Source organism: Sceloporus undulatus, chromosome 2 (assembly GCF_019175285.1).
Source record: "Sceloporus undulatus isolate JIND9_A2432 ecotype Alabama chromosome 2, SceUnd_v1.1, whole genome shotgun sequence".
In the NCBI taxonomy this organism is placed as follows: Eukaryota; Metazoa; Chordata; class Lepidosauria; order Squamata; family Phrynosomatidae; genus Sceloporus; species Sceloporus undulatus.
In genome coordinates, this window is record NC_056523.1 from 241,416,234 (window position 1) to 241,431,726 (window position 15,493).

The following is a 15,493-nucleotide window of genomic DNA, read 5'->3' on the forward strand; positions in this document are numbered from 1 at the left end:
AGGGCCTTCTCTGTGGCTCCAGGGTGTCTCTGCAATCCTCTCTGCTGTGGCACCCCAGTTGTCAAATACCCCCTGCAGCTCAACTGGCATCAGGACTGCTTTTATTCTAGCACTAAGTTAAAAAAAATATTATTTTTAACACCTGTGGGACCTGATTTCATCCAAATCTGCACATGTGTATTGTTTTCAGTTGCCTTAAAACTGTTTTGTTGTTCACTTGCCAGATGATTTAATATGCTTTTAGCTTGCTTCAGTGATTTTCATATTGTTTTAAATTGTTTCATGCTGGTTAACTTGATTTTATTGTACACTGAAATCCCGTGATATGGGGTATGAAATAAATAATTTAAAAGTAAGAAAGCAGAAAAGTTAGCTGCTGTAAGCTAGAGGGTCTTGAAGAGTTTGTGTGTGTAGTCAGGGGATGCTTACTCAGCAGATCACTCAAGACTCACAGGATTCCCTGTGTAGCAGAGGGAAACGTGAACTCTTTATTGGCTGATGTCACAACAAGAGTTTAGAAATTTGCCTTTTATTAAAAGGGGGGGGGGAGTTAATTACTATTCGGGTTTCCAGGTTAGGAACATCCCAGCCCCGAGTGCCAAAACATGAAGACCTGCTGGAGGTGACATCTGGGGATGCCACAAGGGACAGCACCAGTTGTTGCTATTATGCATGATACTTTTAAACATCAATCACAGTTGCTCAGAGCATGGCACTGAAATAAAAAAAATTAAAAGTCTACCAAATGATAAAATATACTCTTAGTGGAGTAGGACTAGGATCAGAGTACTGAGTGAGCCAATATGGTATAGTGTTTACATGTTGGACTACAACTCTGGAGACCAGGGTTCAAATTTCTGTTTGGTCATGGAAACCCACTGGGTAACCTTGGACAAGTGGCATTCTTTCAGCTTCAGAGAAGGCAAAGGCCTGAATAAATCTTGGCAGGAAAAAACCAGTGATAGGTTCACCTTAGGGACGCCATAAATCAGAAACAACTTGAAGGCTCACAACACCACACAACAGCTCTATGCCAAGATGAAGAAAAAAGTATTGTACTTTCCAACTGTCCCAGTTTGGCACGGAACTTTCTGATTAATCCCCTGCCATCCCAACCTCATGCCACAGCCTGATCTGGCCACTGGAGAGCACAAAAAGGAGCTGCAAAAAGTGGCTCCTTTTTGCGTCCTCCACAGGGCGCCATAGTCATGGCGGCACGGCTTTATGAAACCCCTTTGGTGCTGCATCATGCAGATGCAGCACAGGAGGGGCATCATGATGACGCACGCTGTGTGGACTGGTGTGCACCACATTGGCACCCAGGGGGCGGGGTTAGGGCATCCAGCGTGTGGACACTGTGCCCTAACCCCGCCCACAGGCCAGTCTGTCGAGCCCCACACTTCAAAATGCAAAATTAGTCTGCATTCAATTAGAGAAGAGGAGGGTGTTTATCATCTTGACCAAACAAACAAACAAGCTTCATTTATATACCGCTTCATACTGCCTAAGCAGTGTATTTAAGCTAATTTGCTCCCCAATAATCTGGGTACTCATTTTAGCGACCTCAGAAGGATGCAAGGCTGAGTCAAGCTTGAGCCCCTTTGCTGGTCTTGAACTCGCAACGTTATGGTTTTGAGTGAGTAGCTGCAGTACAGGCATTTAACCATTGCACCACCACAGTCTGATGTAGCTTGGCCACATGTGCCCTAGTTTCCATCTGTGAAATTTTGAGGGTATGAGGTATTCATTTCACACTTCTTGCTAGCAATGGTGCAGCCCTGCATACCTCAGGCCAAGAAGGGAAATTATGTTGTGGCTTGTCAATTGGGAAGGATGGAAAAGGGGAAAACAGAATGAAAAGAACAAATAAGAGAAAAAGTCCAGAACAGCAGCCCTGTACTAATGTGTTCCTATGTTCGTGTTGGATACCATACCTTATTCATAGTGGTAGAGTTCAAAGATCTAGCTGTGCTAGTTTGTAGAATCTGTATGTAGAGAGACCTTGTGGCACCTTTGAGACTAAGTGAAAGAAAGATGTTGGCAGCATGAGCTTCTGTAGACTTAACTCTATGAAAACTCATGCTGCCAACTTCTTTCTTTGTTAGTCTCAAAGATACTACAAGATCTGTCTACATAACATAATTCTAAGATAGCGCGATATGTCCCAACATTGACTCCTGACACTTGCTGCTGGTGATGGTTTGAGAAAATTTGAGAAGGTGTGGAGGTGACTCCCCAAGGGCATCTAGTAGCCTGGGTTGCCAGGTCATGATCATCCCAGGCCCTGGGATGTCTGTGCCAAAGCCTGAGACTTACAGACAGCCCCTGGCAATGTCATTAAGTAGCAACTGCAGTTGCTCACAGCTTGTCAGTCAAACATGCGCAAGCAGAACATATTTTCCTAGTTGGAAATTAAATGTCTTTTCAATTGCAACACTTGATTTGATTAACCTTTTCAAAGCACAGCGCACTGCACAGTCAGGAAGAATGCACTTTGCCTGACTGGAGATTTGTATGTGGACTTGTCTTTTGCCTGAAAATGATTCCATGAAAACTGGAGTATTTCAACTTTCTGCCTGTCACCCAGAAGTGACCCATCAAAACTGTGGACTCTTGAGTGGCACCCTGAAATCTGGCAAACATAACAACAGTTGCTCCAAAGCTGCCTGCAGTAGCAGGGAACAGCAGCACACCATTTAACCCCCCCCCCCTTTAAGGTAGTCCTTTCACTGAAGAAATTTCCCCCCCTCACTTTCTGGCCTGTTGCAGAGGGGCAGGTCCCAAAGACGGGAATCCTAGTTATCATTACAATCCTAGTCTTGCCCAAGGCCAAAGGTAACTCAATAGCTTTATGCTAAGGTACCAATAAATACCAGATGGTGTAGGCTGTATTTCAAAGGAAGGAACTGGAAAAAAACCCATCTCTGAGTATATTATGATCACTGTTTCCATGGAGTTACTGTGAAAATGTGAAACTGCAGACATTCGCGAACCGTATTGAATTGAATGACCTCTGGCAGAAGCTGACCATAGAGCTGTGCTGCAGGACCTAGAGATTCCTAGAAAGAACATCTCTAGGCATTTTAGGTCCTCCAGCATGACTCTATGGTCAACCTCTGCCAGATGCATATCATATAATCATGCTGGAGGATCTAGAAAATGTCTAGAGATAACACTCCCCCCCCCAGACATGGGTAAATAAAACTGTGGGTACTGATTCCATGGATATGGAGGGGGGTGTACTGTATTCCTTGTCTAAGAAAACCTTATGAAATTCACAGGGCTACCATAAGTCAACAAGCAACTTGATGGCACATGCACACACATGCCTATGGTAGTTACTTTTAGGCTTGTGAGGTCTTAGGTTCCAAGCTGAGGTCTGAAGTGTGCTTTTTTTGATCTCCAGACAAGAAAGTAAATCTTAGGGCGAGCTGTACTAGAAGGGAATAAAGTTTGGGGTTTGTATGTGAGATGGCTTTAAAGTCTGACATGTCTTTGCATCCATTTCCATCTGGCTATAAGGACTTTCTGGTGCAATACAAATGTGTTTTGCTTGTGTAACGTTGATGCATGAAAGAGCCTGACATGAGGGAAAGGGATTGAGGGGAGAGACTGAGCAAGATTGCAGGTTTATGTACTTGGGCCCATTGTGCCATTTGGAGTAAGGCAGGAGCATTAAAGTTTTATGCAAGTAGAACATACATATATATATAAGACAAACCCAACATTTCTTCTGATTTGTATCAGTGAAGATGTCATTAAAAGACAGAAAGTTTCTTTGCTTCTAACACTGCAATTTTGGTCTTGAAAATACAGGTCCATTTTCTACATAGCTTACTTAGTTATGAATACGTAACTCAGGCTGGATCCACACAAGGACTATATGCCAGCTCCTGTGCAGTGGCATAACTAGGGGGGCAATGGGTGTGTGACCACACCAGGTGACTCCCTAAAGTGAGTTGACACCACTGCTCTTTAAACACCTACCTTTTGTTAGAAATGGGCTGTGGCTTTCATCTGCTCCCCTTTTGAAATTAAAAAAACTTAATTCTTTTACATTTTTCTTTAAAAGCATCACATTTTAACCAAATATTCACCATGTGAAGGTAAATACATTTAGGTTGTACATATGATATTTTAATTTGAAAGTAAAGGTAAAGGTAGTCCCTTGACATGTCTAGTCATAAGTGGCCATAGGGGGCGGTGCTCATCTCCATTACTAAGCCAAAAAGCCAGCGTTGTCAAATATAACTCTGTGATCATGTGGCCAATATGACTACAGCGAACGCTGTTACCTTCCCACCAAATTTGTACCTATTTATCTACTTGCATTTGCATACTCTCAAACTTTTAGGTTGGCAGAAGCTGAGACTGGTGACAGGAGCTCACCCCATTGTGTGGCACTCAGCCCTCCAACTGCCAACCTTCCAATCTTCTGATCATCAGAATTGGTGTCTTAACCACTAAGACACCACATCCCACAATTTTAAGGCATAATTTTAATTTTGCAAGTTATTTATGTCACAGCTATTAGCATGACATTCAGTGGTATGTGGGAATGACAACTGACCAGTAACATGAGTGCAAAAAAGCATGACTAAGGATTCTGTATAGTGTGAAATGGGAAGTCATCAATGGGGTGTGTGTGACACCATGAGTTACCGCACTGCGTGATGCCAACCCTAGTGATGCCACTGCTCTTATGCACAGTATCCTGCCGCACTTTGACTTCTGTAATGTCACACTCACCTGTTTTAATCCCAACTGAAAAGGTCTTGAAAGCCACATAGTCCCCCCCCCCCATTTCTACCATGTCCAAAGCATTAGATTAATTTAGGTCACATGATGGCTGTGACTGCAGGCTTTTTTTTTGTTCCTGCCATGCATGCAGATAGATGTACAGTATATCTACATGTCCAATAGCCTTTCTTGTTTTCCATTGTTCTTAATACCCACCTGCACTCCCATGGAATGACCTCTTTACCTGGGAAGTTGGTAGGACCACACCTGGGCAGTTACCTTAGCCCTCACATGTATTCCCTCTGCCCCTTGTAATGGCATAATCATAATGTAATGTGCCCATTTTTGCATACATGCACTGTGTCTTATTGTGGGACTGAAGCAGACATCACGCTGGAGTTGTTCCTGTCAGTTTTGCTTTACTGCAAAAGACTAGCTTCTTCCCTGCTCCACAAGACACCGCTTCCTTTTTCCTCAGCACAAAAGGGCATTTGCTATACTATAAAGTATAAATATATACAGCAAATTTAACTACTGATTTGCGACAGTACACTGTGCTTGATATGCAGATACGTGAATATCTTCATACCAAAAAAAAAAAAAAATGGTGACACCTCACTTACCAGACATGGATGCAAGCAAGGAAGATAACCTTCTGTGGCAGGAATAATCAGTGACTGCTTGGCTTAAGTAACCACACACCAATCTGCCCCACTCTAACTACCCCCCCCCCCATATCACCCTGATCCTGATTTGAGATGCAGGACACATGTTTCAAAAACAGTTTCTCCCAAGAAACAATGCAATAAAAGAAGTTTTTTTAAAAAAAAAAATAGTGTTAAAGCCCACAGCCATCTAAAATAAGCACTTTCACTTCAAAACTAGGGGAATGTTGTATGTTCAGATATGACCAGGATCAAGGTAAAGGACAAATTATTTTGCAGGGCAGGTGTGGATCTAAACTAAGTAATGTCACCAAAACTAGTTTAACAGGCAGTAGCCACACCGAGGGATGGAGGTCTGTTCTCTTAGTGACTAACAGTAGGATGGTGTTTCCACCAACCTCCCACCAGTGATCTGCTGGTGTGGCTTCTGCCTGTTAAAATAGGATAGGGGTATTTACGATCATGGCAATAGTGCCAGCATTGTGGATATGTAATGTTACTGAATATGGAGCAGTTACAGATCTGTATCACAAAGTTATAAATCCCTAACTGCAATACAGGATGTTGGCCAATATATGTTGATTAGAAAGGGTGATTTCTTTACCCACATTGGCCTACACAATAAAATGTCTGGGAAGGGACTTCTTGTAGTTCCTCTGCATTAATACTTAAGTATAGAAATTTTGGTATCTGAGGATGTATATATAAAACAAGGGTGCTGTACATATTCTCCTTGTGGCGGATCAAGACTGTAACACAATTAAGGTATGAAACATCAATATATTTCTGCTTGAAAGTCAGCTATTACTGTTCTGAACTTGAGGCAATCTCCATCATACCTCTACACATATACTTATAGGTGTGTATATGGGTAGACAATGTCCACCATCCTTATGCCTATAATGTACATACAGAGACACAGAGAGATAAAATAAGTGACATTGTTTTTGTTCAAGTTGTGGCAGCATCACATTTGCAGACTAAATACATGATGTTGCAGTATATCCTATTTCTCAGTAAATTCCTTATTGGAATCAATTGTTCATTCACAGTCCAGAAACATCACTGAATTCCAATGGCTGCTTCAAAGTCAGATGAAATTTTTGTCCGACAAAATAATGAGACCAGAAATCAACATCTTTATGCTTTTTGAAAACTAAAAAAAAGTTTTGAATCAAGTGGTATTATATTCAGGTGCATCCATTCCACATTTCAAGCTCAGTTAACCTTGTGACCTGACTCAGGTGATCTCAGTTTCCCTTGTCTCTTTACCTCTTTTCCCTCTCTTTCCTTTCCAGGGAATTAATGGTATCGATGTCTTGGCAATCTGGATGGTCTGTTTCCACAACACTCAGACATTTTCTTCACGGCTCGTTGGGTAAAATTCACTTTCCCCCTGTCCTTCCGTATAGCAGTATATTCATACGCTTTCAGTTTGATGTAATAGTCTGAGAATTTATTATACAGGACAGAGATGGGCATTCCATTCAAAATGATTCCAAAAGCAATGCAGAGGAAAGCAAAGAGTCGTCCGAGGTGAGTTTCTGGACACATGTCTCCATATCCCACAGTAGAAATGCTGACCTTTGAAAACAAATAAAAATCAAGGCATTTACCAAGAACATCAACAAACAAACAAAACAAAAACAAACAGCTTCATTTATATACTGCTTCATATTGAACTAACAGTGTCTAAGCAGTTTACAACTGTAAGCTAATTGCCCCCAACAATCTGGGTACTCATTTTAGCGACCTCGGAAGGATGCAAGCCTGAGTCGAGCTTGAGCCCTTTTGCTGGTATTGAACTCGCAACCTTGTGGTTTTGAGTGAGTGGCTGCAGTATAGGCATTTAACCACTGCGCCATTTTACACTGAGAGGAAAGATGAATAATTTAGATTCATTTGTTTCTTGTTACATGCCTTTGAATGAACTCCAACTTACAGTGAACATATCCTAGGCATGTCTTGGCATGTTTTATTCAGAGGAGGTTTGCAGTGACTACTTCATAGGTTGAGGGACTATAACTTGTGCAAAGACACCCATGACTGAGTACGAATTTGAACCCTTCTTTCCCAGAGCTATGGTAGTTAAAAGCTCAAACCACCGAATCCCATTGGCTCTCTTTAGACTTACAGTGGTACCCCGGGTTACGAAAATAATCCGTTCCGCGGCGCCGTTCGTAACCCGAAATCGTTCGTAAGCCGAAAAAGCCATAGGCGCTAGCGCTAAAAGCCGCGATTTCGTGCGAAAAAGCGCCGAAAAGCACCAAAAAATTTTTTCGTAAGCCGAAAAAAAACACGTAACCCGAAACAGTTTTTTCCTATAGTATTTTTTCGTATCCCGGAAATTTCGTAACGCGGTGCTTTCGTATCCCGGGGTACCACTGTATAGTAAAGTGATTTGGTACACTGGAACCTTCATTGGTACATAAAATGTTATCAAATCCTGCCTTGTACTGTGCCAGACAATTAGTCAGAATAGTGTACTGCCTGGAGTGTCGGACTGAAACTTGGGAAATCCATGTTCAAATCCCTGTTGAGCTCCACTGAAACTCACCGAATGATGGTAGCCCAGTGTCTCTCAGCCTAACCTATCACACATGACTTTTGTGAAGATAACTCTGGAGAGAAGAGCTACCATATATACATCGCATATTTCTGTTTGGAGGAATGACAAGATATAAATACAATATAATATTAATTATCCAATATTATGCAGTGTATTAATATCATCATCATCATCATCATCATCATCATCATCATCATTCAGAGGTTCCCCCACCTTGTCTATGGCAGGACTGGGCATCTGCTGAGCATCCAAGGGAATAACCTCCTCAGTGGTTCATACGTGCTCTCTTTTTTCCAAAAACTTTTCCTTCTGGTCACTTACATTTGAGGAGGCCTATCCTCTCCCCTTACTACAACTTTAAATAGCCAGTGAAATAGTGGCTTCTGGGAACATGTTGTCCTTGTTTTTTAAAAATAAATTCCACATAGGGGATTCTGGAGTTGGGGGTCCATGGAGATATTGCCCTGTGGGCATGGAAACCCACACATGGCCCACAGGCTGTGTAGAAGATTCTGTCTAGTGAGCTTTGTTGGTTGGAAGCTTTCTCTAAGATAACATAGAAGATATAATTATTTTTCTTCCTTTCATTTAAAAAGTTTTTCTTATACATATCGTATTTCCATCCAGAGTGAGGACTGTTACCTCAAGCAGACACGCTCTCGCAGGCAACAAGTTTGCATGTAATTTTGGGGTCATCACAGCTTCCAAAAGCGCACTGAAAGAATGCATGCTTTTATGTAAGCAATTTTCAGAAACAATAACTTATACAAGATCTGCATGTGACTTTCTTCTTACAAAAAAGTGATACTGTTTTTGGGAAGATGTCTTTTCTGAAGCAGTCCTAAGAAATGTTGGCTATCTGAGCCTAGAGACACCTGTAATTTAAACTTATGGTAGCATTTCTCATTAATTTTATGACCCTTACTCCTTACACCCAAATATGAAGTGTTTAGATTTCTTCCTGTGACGCTTGATCCACTGAATGACTGTGACTGACTTTACGGATGTTACAGACATGTGAACATTGTACTTTCTGCAGTTCCTATACTATGTACAGAACTGTGCTGCTTAGTTACAAAATAGTTCTTTCTTAAGATTCAGTCCTTTCCAATGGTGATGAATTACTGTACAAATACATTTCTTTCTTAAACATCTGCCCCTGGGAGGGAGGGCCCGTTCCTGCTGGCTAAGTATCATGTGCAACACACCATTAGCCTGTGCTCAACCTAGGGATGTTGGTTTTTTTACCGTGAGGATGCAAATAATCTCACTCATCATTCTGCTTTGTCATTCACCACTAGGGAACCTCATCAATGTGCATCTCTGTGGGTTCGGTTGCTCCCACGTGCAAGCATTTGGATAAACATGAAGTCAACAATGAGAATGCATTCAGAACCCTTTTTGGGTATGCAGCATTTTATCTTGGATCTATTCGGGTCTATTTGCACCAGTTATTCTACTACCATAATGTAGATCTTTTTTAAAAACTGCGGGGAAATCCCAATTGATTATCCTGGACTAGTGGGGTTTTGGCAACCCCCCCCCCATTTAATCAGGGGCATTCAAGTGTGTTGTGAACAATAGATATTTATCCCAGATTCATCCTGAAATTTTCATTGTGAATACCCCTAGGAAGACACATTGCCAAGGAAGATGTCATCAATCTCTCTGACCTCCCCACAGTGGACGATGGGATCTATGTAAGTCCAGCGCCATTCTTGCATTGTACTTGCTTGTGAAATTCTACTGTCATGGAAGAAGTAAAGATGGCTGCGCCAAATAAAACAGCTATTGTTCCCATGGTATAGCTTCAGTAGAGATCAAGTGAGGGAAAGAGGCATGTTAGCACTGAACAAAATGATTCTAATGCTTAACTGTGTGGTATTGTTAAAGCCACTTTAGCACTTTGACTGTAGCTCCTGCATATATAAAAAAAGCTAATGGAAATGAGTGAAAATCAGCTTCTGCATGCATTAGACTGGATGTGCACCACATAATCAGTGGGAGGGCAAAGGAGAAGGACGCAAAAGAAGGACGAGTTAGGGAAAGAAAGCCGGGATCTTGCAAGAGAGAGACTAGATGCAAATCCATGAATATGCAAGTACAAACAAAACAAAAAGAATTGGAAGTCTCGATACTTCCCAAGATTTTTAAAAACCTATCTAGAGGTTCTTTAAAAATATTCTTCAAAAAGCAACAAGAATGAAGCATTTTAATTATCTTTGACAAATGAGAAGTATCAATTAACTTTCAAGCTACTATAATATAATTAATTACTTTTGAAGTAACTTTGCAGTTCCTATGTAATTGCTTTGTTTGGCTGGCAATCCCAGCTATGTTTACAAAAAAATCATCACCCACCCACAAACAATCGCAGAATAGGGTATTGCCAGACATGAGAAATACAGTATAGTAGCAACAATAAAATTAAGCAGCACAAAACACAGCTGGCAATAGGGGTTGATCAAATGATAGTCTGAGCGTATGTGTAAGTACTGCATATTGTGCTGCTGATATCAGGATGTCATCCTCAACACTTACTCACTGGTGCTTAGCAGTCTTGTCAGTTATGTTATATATCTTATTGATCGGGTCAAATCTGACATCGAGATTGCATACTGTAAATCTCTGAATGCAAAATCACACACCGATTGAGCTTTGCAGCCATTGTGTTGAATGGCAGTGTTCATATCTGAACGCATACCCAGGGCCATAAGGATCTATGCACATGCCTATGTATACAAAATGCACTCCATACACAAGTCTGTTTCCACAACCTTGAACTGATGTTGACGTTGTGCATCAGTCAAAAATGTCCAACCATTTCCCATGGTGTGTGGTGGTGGGCATCAACAACCTTCTGCTGAGGGTTTTTTCACACATATCAAACAAAAGAAGAACATTCTTTGACATTAAAATAAAATTCCAGAATCCATAGATTGAGCCATGGGATTAAAGCAGTATGGCAGCAGCCAAAGGAGTTTAAGTAAGTTTGTTTTCAGGATGTGGGTTTTTTGAACCATCCATTGTCACATGGTAATAGGACAAGAAGTAGGTGGAAGCCTGGAGTTTGTTGGGCTAAGGTCCAAGCACTGGAGACTGGCCATGAGAGATGTCTTCACTGAGCTTTTATTCAGCTGGGAGGTTGCTTATCCTCCCTATAAATCCTGTGTTTGTGTGAGAATAATGGCTCACTCTCCTCTTGTATTTCTGCCAAGTTCATCCTGTAACGGTTATCATGCTCATTCCAAGGCATTATAATGAGATTTGACAAACACAATGGAGAAATGCCTACAACAGGACGCACGTTGCCCTCTGTCAGCAGCATCCTGGTTAATTTAACAGAGGATATTCATTGGAAAGGCAGCCGTGCATATGCCACAGCCCTTTCCTACTCTCTCTCTCTCTCTCTCTCTCTCTCTTTTTTTAAAAGCAGTCTGAGTCTCAATGAATGAAAACATAGCTGATTTCTTAGCCTGGAGCCCAAGCCAGCTTATTTGTAGGATGCACCTGGTGCACTTGGTGGTATAATGGGATTAGTTTTGTGGCCTGATGAAATTAACTCACTGGAATTGAATGTTAATGCAGGAGGAATCGCTCCAAAATAAACAACACCATGAAAGAGCGATTGGCTAGTTACTGTTGCCTGTGGGTTCCAGAATGGATTTTTTTTTTTCATTTGTGAATGTTTCTTTACATTGAGCATGAAAATGCAGATGTAGAGCACAGGAGGGGCGTTTCTTCTATTTGTTAAAAAAGCAAAAATAAAACCCAAAAGATTGTTATGAATTCTCAGCTCTTTGGACTGAAGAACATCCTTGACATTTACCTGCAATGATATGTAGCTGCTTCCTCACAGATGTAACCTCACCAACTGATGACACCTATGACACTGATGCAGCCAGGTGAGGATCAGGTGGGAAAACTGCTTTGTTTCTGTCCTTCTATTATTCCATGCATATGTAGCCTCTGCTGGACTCATATTTAGGGAATGGCATTTATGTTGTCTTGGAGGATGCAAAAAAAAGGGATGTGAGTTGGAATTGCTTGCTTCTACAATCATAGCTGCAACTATAAAGGCCTCTTCCCATTATGCTAAAATCCATGGCAGTAGGCTTGACCTGCAAGGATGGCCCCAGGCTTGTGGTTGATGCGCCAAAACCGAAGAACTAAAGATGGCCCGTGGTGATGCCAATAAACATTATGCAATAAGGACCAACCCACAGTTGCTTGTAGCTTGTCATTCAAATACACATACATATACAGGGGGAGAAAAATGACATTCCGTTTGGAAATGAGACGGAAAAGTCTTATCTAAAGTCTGGTCTGTTGCCAGATCAAGGTGAAATGAAGGCCTGGTCCTTCTCACCTACTTAGGAGGACAAATAAGTTGCCCACTTGCTTCTAGTCAGGGAGTTGAAACAGAGCAGAGTAGAAGGTGTGCCTTGGTGCCACAAAACTAGGACGGATGGACGGACGGACGGACGGACGGAAGGAAGGAAGGAAGCGAACTATATCAATACATAAAACTCTCAGAAAAAACCTCTCCATTTTTGCCTAAAAAGACTTCTAGGGGGCATGTACGATCATTTTCACCCAATTTTTGGCCCCCTCCTAGCCCATTTTGCCCAGGGAAAACAGAGAATGTAAACAGTTAATGATGTCTTGGTGCGAAATACTTGTTAAAAAAAAAGAAGAAAAAAGGCCCTTCTTATGTCTAAACAGCCCAGGGGTGCCCAAAAAATGTGGCAAATGCCCCACATTTCCCAGAGGCTTTTTGGTGGGGATGTTGGTGATAGCAATATTTTATGAAGAAGTGCAGTAGGATGTGGTTTTCCAAGGTCTCTAGGGTCGGGGGCGTTGTGCTTGCCGCCTCTAACTAGGGTTGCCATAACCGGCTACAACGGTTTTTCCCGGTTTGGCGGCACCTGCCCGGTCACGGCAAGGGTGCAGCCAAAAACTGGGAAAAGCCGGTTGCAGCGGGGTTGCTAGGCAACCCTCGGGGCCTCGCTGCCTCCTCCTCCTCCACCGCGCATGGCCGTGCGGAGGAAGAGGAGGGCGCGAGGCCTGGGGAGGAGGAGGCTGCAGGGGGGCGGCGCCTCTTGGGCGCAGCTGCGCCAACCTCCCCGCCTCCCTGCAGCCTCCTCGCCTCCTTCCTGGTCCCTGCGGGGGCCAAGAAGGAGGCAAAGCCCTGGTGATCGCCGGTGGTCTCCTCGCCTCCTTCCTGGTCCCCGCGGGGCCAGGTACGAGGCGAGGCCCTGGCGATCGGCGGCAGTCTCCTCGCCTCCTTCCTGGTCCCCGCGGGGGCCAGGAACGGGCGAGGCCCTGGCGATCCGCGGTGGCCTGCTCCGCCTCCTTCCTGGTCCCTGCAGGCCAGGAAGGAGGCGAGGCCCCGATCCTGGCCTCCGATCCGGCGCGAGGACCGGGGCCCAGGCGGGAGGGAAAGCCTCCTAAGTGGAGGCTTTCCCTCGCCGCTTCGCCTCCGCTCCCCGCCGCGATCGCGAGGGGAAATGTAGGACAAAATTTTCAAATGTAGAACATTTTTGTGTGTCCTACATTTGAAAAACTTGTCCTACATTTTCCCGGTTTTGGAGGTCCGGCAGTATGGCAACCCTACCTCTAACTGTTCCCTGCCCCCGATATAGAAGCACCCAAGAGTTCATTCTTATAAATACTTCTTTCTAAATTAATAATTATTATTATAATACTATATAATCAAGATACAGGCCTATGGTCATGGAATATATCTCCAACACTAAAATATCACAATGGCTTATGTTTTTATGGCTACTCTCTGTAAGCCAAAAAAGAAAAAAAAAAAAAAAGGGGGGAGAGGAGCAGAGAGAGGACTTTTCCAGTCCTCAGATGAATTACAACATGCTAGGTCTCTATGCTTGCGTAGCTTTTCTGGTTTTGTGATCACCTTGGACAACATCTGTCTATGTATTAGTTTACATCGGTATGGGGATTACGCAGATTTGTAGGACTGCAGCTCCTGTCCACTCTAGCCAGCCCACGTAATGCTGAGGGTTGCAATTCAATAAATATCTGGAGAGCCTAACTTTCTCCAACCTGGATTTAAATTCAACCATCCTATGAATCAAGACATTTGCTTTACTTACCAAAATGTCCCAGGTTCAATCCCTGGCACTCCAGCCCAGACAGGATCCTTATCACACTACACTAGTGGTTCTCAAACGTTTTACTCTGTAACTTCCTTTAAAAATTTAAATCAATATGTGGATGTCACCCCCTCCCCGCTCGATGTAGTAATTGGCTGCCAATTAGCTTCCGGGCCCAATACAAGTGTTGGTTATCACCTTTAAAGCCTACATGGCTTGGGCCCGAGTTACTTCATGGACGCCCTCCCTCCACAATCCGGCCCGCACTCTCGAACAACTGGGAAGTATTACTTTGAGCATCCCAAATGAGATTAACAACCACCACCAAAGAGCATTTACGCCATGGTCCCTTTGCACTGGAACAATCTTGCTGAAGAGATCCGACTCTCTACTCTAGAGGCCTTCAGAAGGGCGCTGGAAAACTCACCTCTTCCGATTAGCATACCTCCCTGATTCTTTATAAGATATCACTCTCAAACAGAAGTCTACCTCAGGACGTTAATTGAGATCGGCACACACAGCTGTTTTTAGTAGTATTGTTTTATATTCTGATTTTATAAAATGTTATTGGAATTATTGTACTGTTATATTATATTATGTATTATATATCCTGACAGTAATCCCGCTTCTATCCATTGGGAGAGGTGGGAAAATATAAATAAACATTATTATTAGTGTAGTTTAGTATTAGTAGTATAGGAATAAAAAAATATTTTGTTTAGTGTGTATATTTCTTTGTACATTCTGTACATGTACATTTTAACATTTACAAGGAAATAAAATTGTCCAAACTCAATCAGGTTATTTAAATTACAGTACTAACAGGCTTTGTACATTTTACACATACTGTCTCAAACACAGCCACACTCATACATCAATCGTCATAGATACATATGTGCTCAGCCATGCTCTTTCATTCTCTCCTTAACTCACACACACTACTCATTTACTCACACATTCTCTTGTGTATATGCAAGTATACCAAGTGCATATGCAAGTATGTAAAAAAAGAGGAAGAGCATGATATGAGAGAGACAGACTGTGTATGGACTGTGTGTGCCTGAATGTATCTGAGGGAGAGTGAGAAAGAGCATTACTGGTGTGTGTGAGAATCAGGGTGTGACAGAATAAGGTACCGAGGGGTGTGCTGAGCTGCAGCAGCAATGTCTCATCCCAGCCTTGGGGCAATGACAGGATGGGTGGGGGAAGAAAAACAGTGGCTCAGGACAGGGCCCACAAGAGGCCACAATCCAGTGAGCTTCCCTTCTCTACTCCTCTCCCTAAGGCAGAAGTGGCTTTGCCAAACACCTCCTCGCCATCCCCATCCATATTACAGAAATAATCCAGGTTGACAACCACCTTAACTAACAGACTAGACAGCTATGGAAAATTATGAA

At 42.7% G+C, this 15,493-nt stretch overlaps 1 protein-coding gene across 1 annotated transcript in view; it reads right to left on the bottom strand.

Annotated features, from left to right (window-relative positions):
• Positions 1 to 6,260: 6,260 nt before the first annotated feature.
• Positions 6,261 to 15,493, bottom strand: part of KCNV2 (potassium voltage-gated channel modifier subfamily V member 2) — a 16,446-nt gene continuing 7,213 nt past the window's right edge. The window contains exon 2 of the mRNA XM_042453679.1: positions 6,261 to 6,989. Within this exon, the coding sequence (XP_042309613.1) occupies positions 6,708 to 6,989 (282 nt within the window). The 3' untranslated portion in view covers positions 6,261 to 6,707. The remainder of the gene's footprint in view (positions 6,990 to 15,493) is intronic.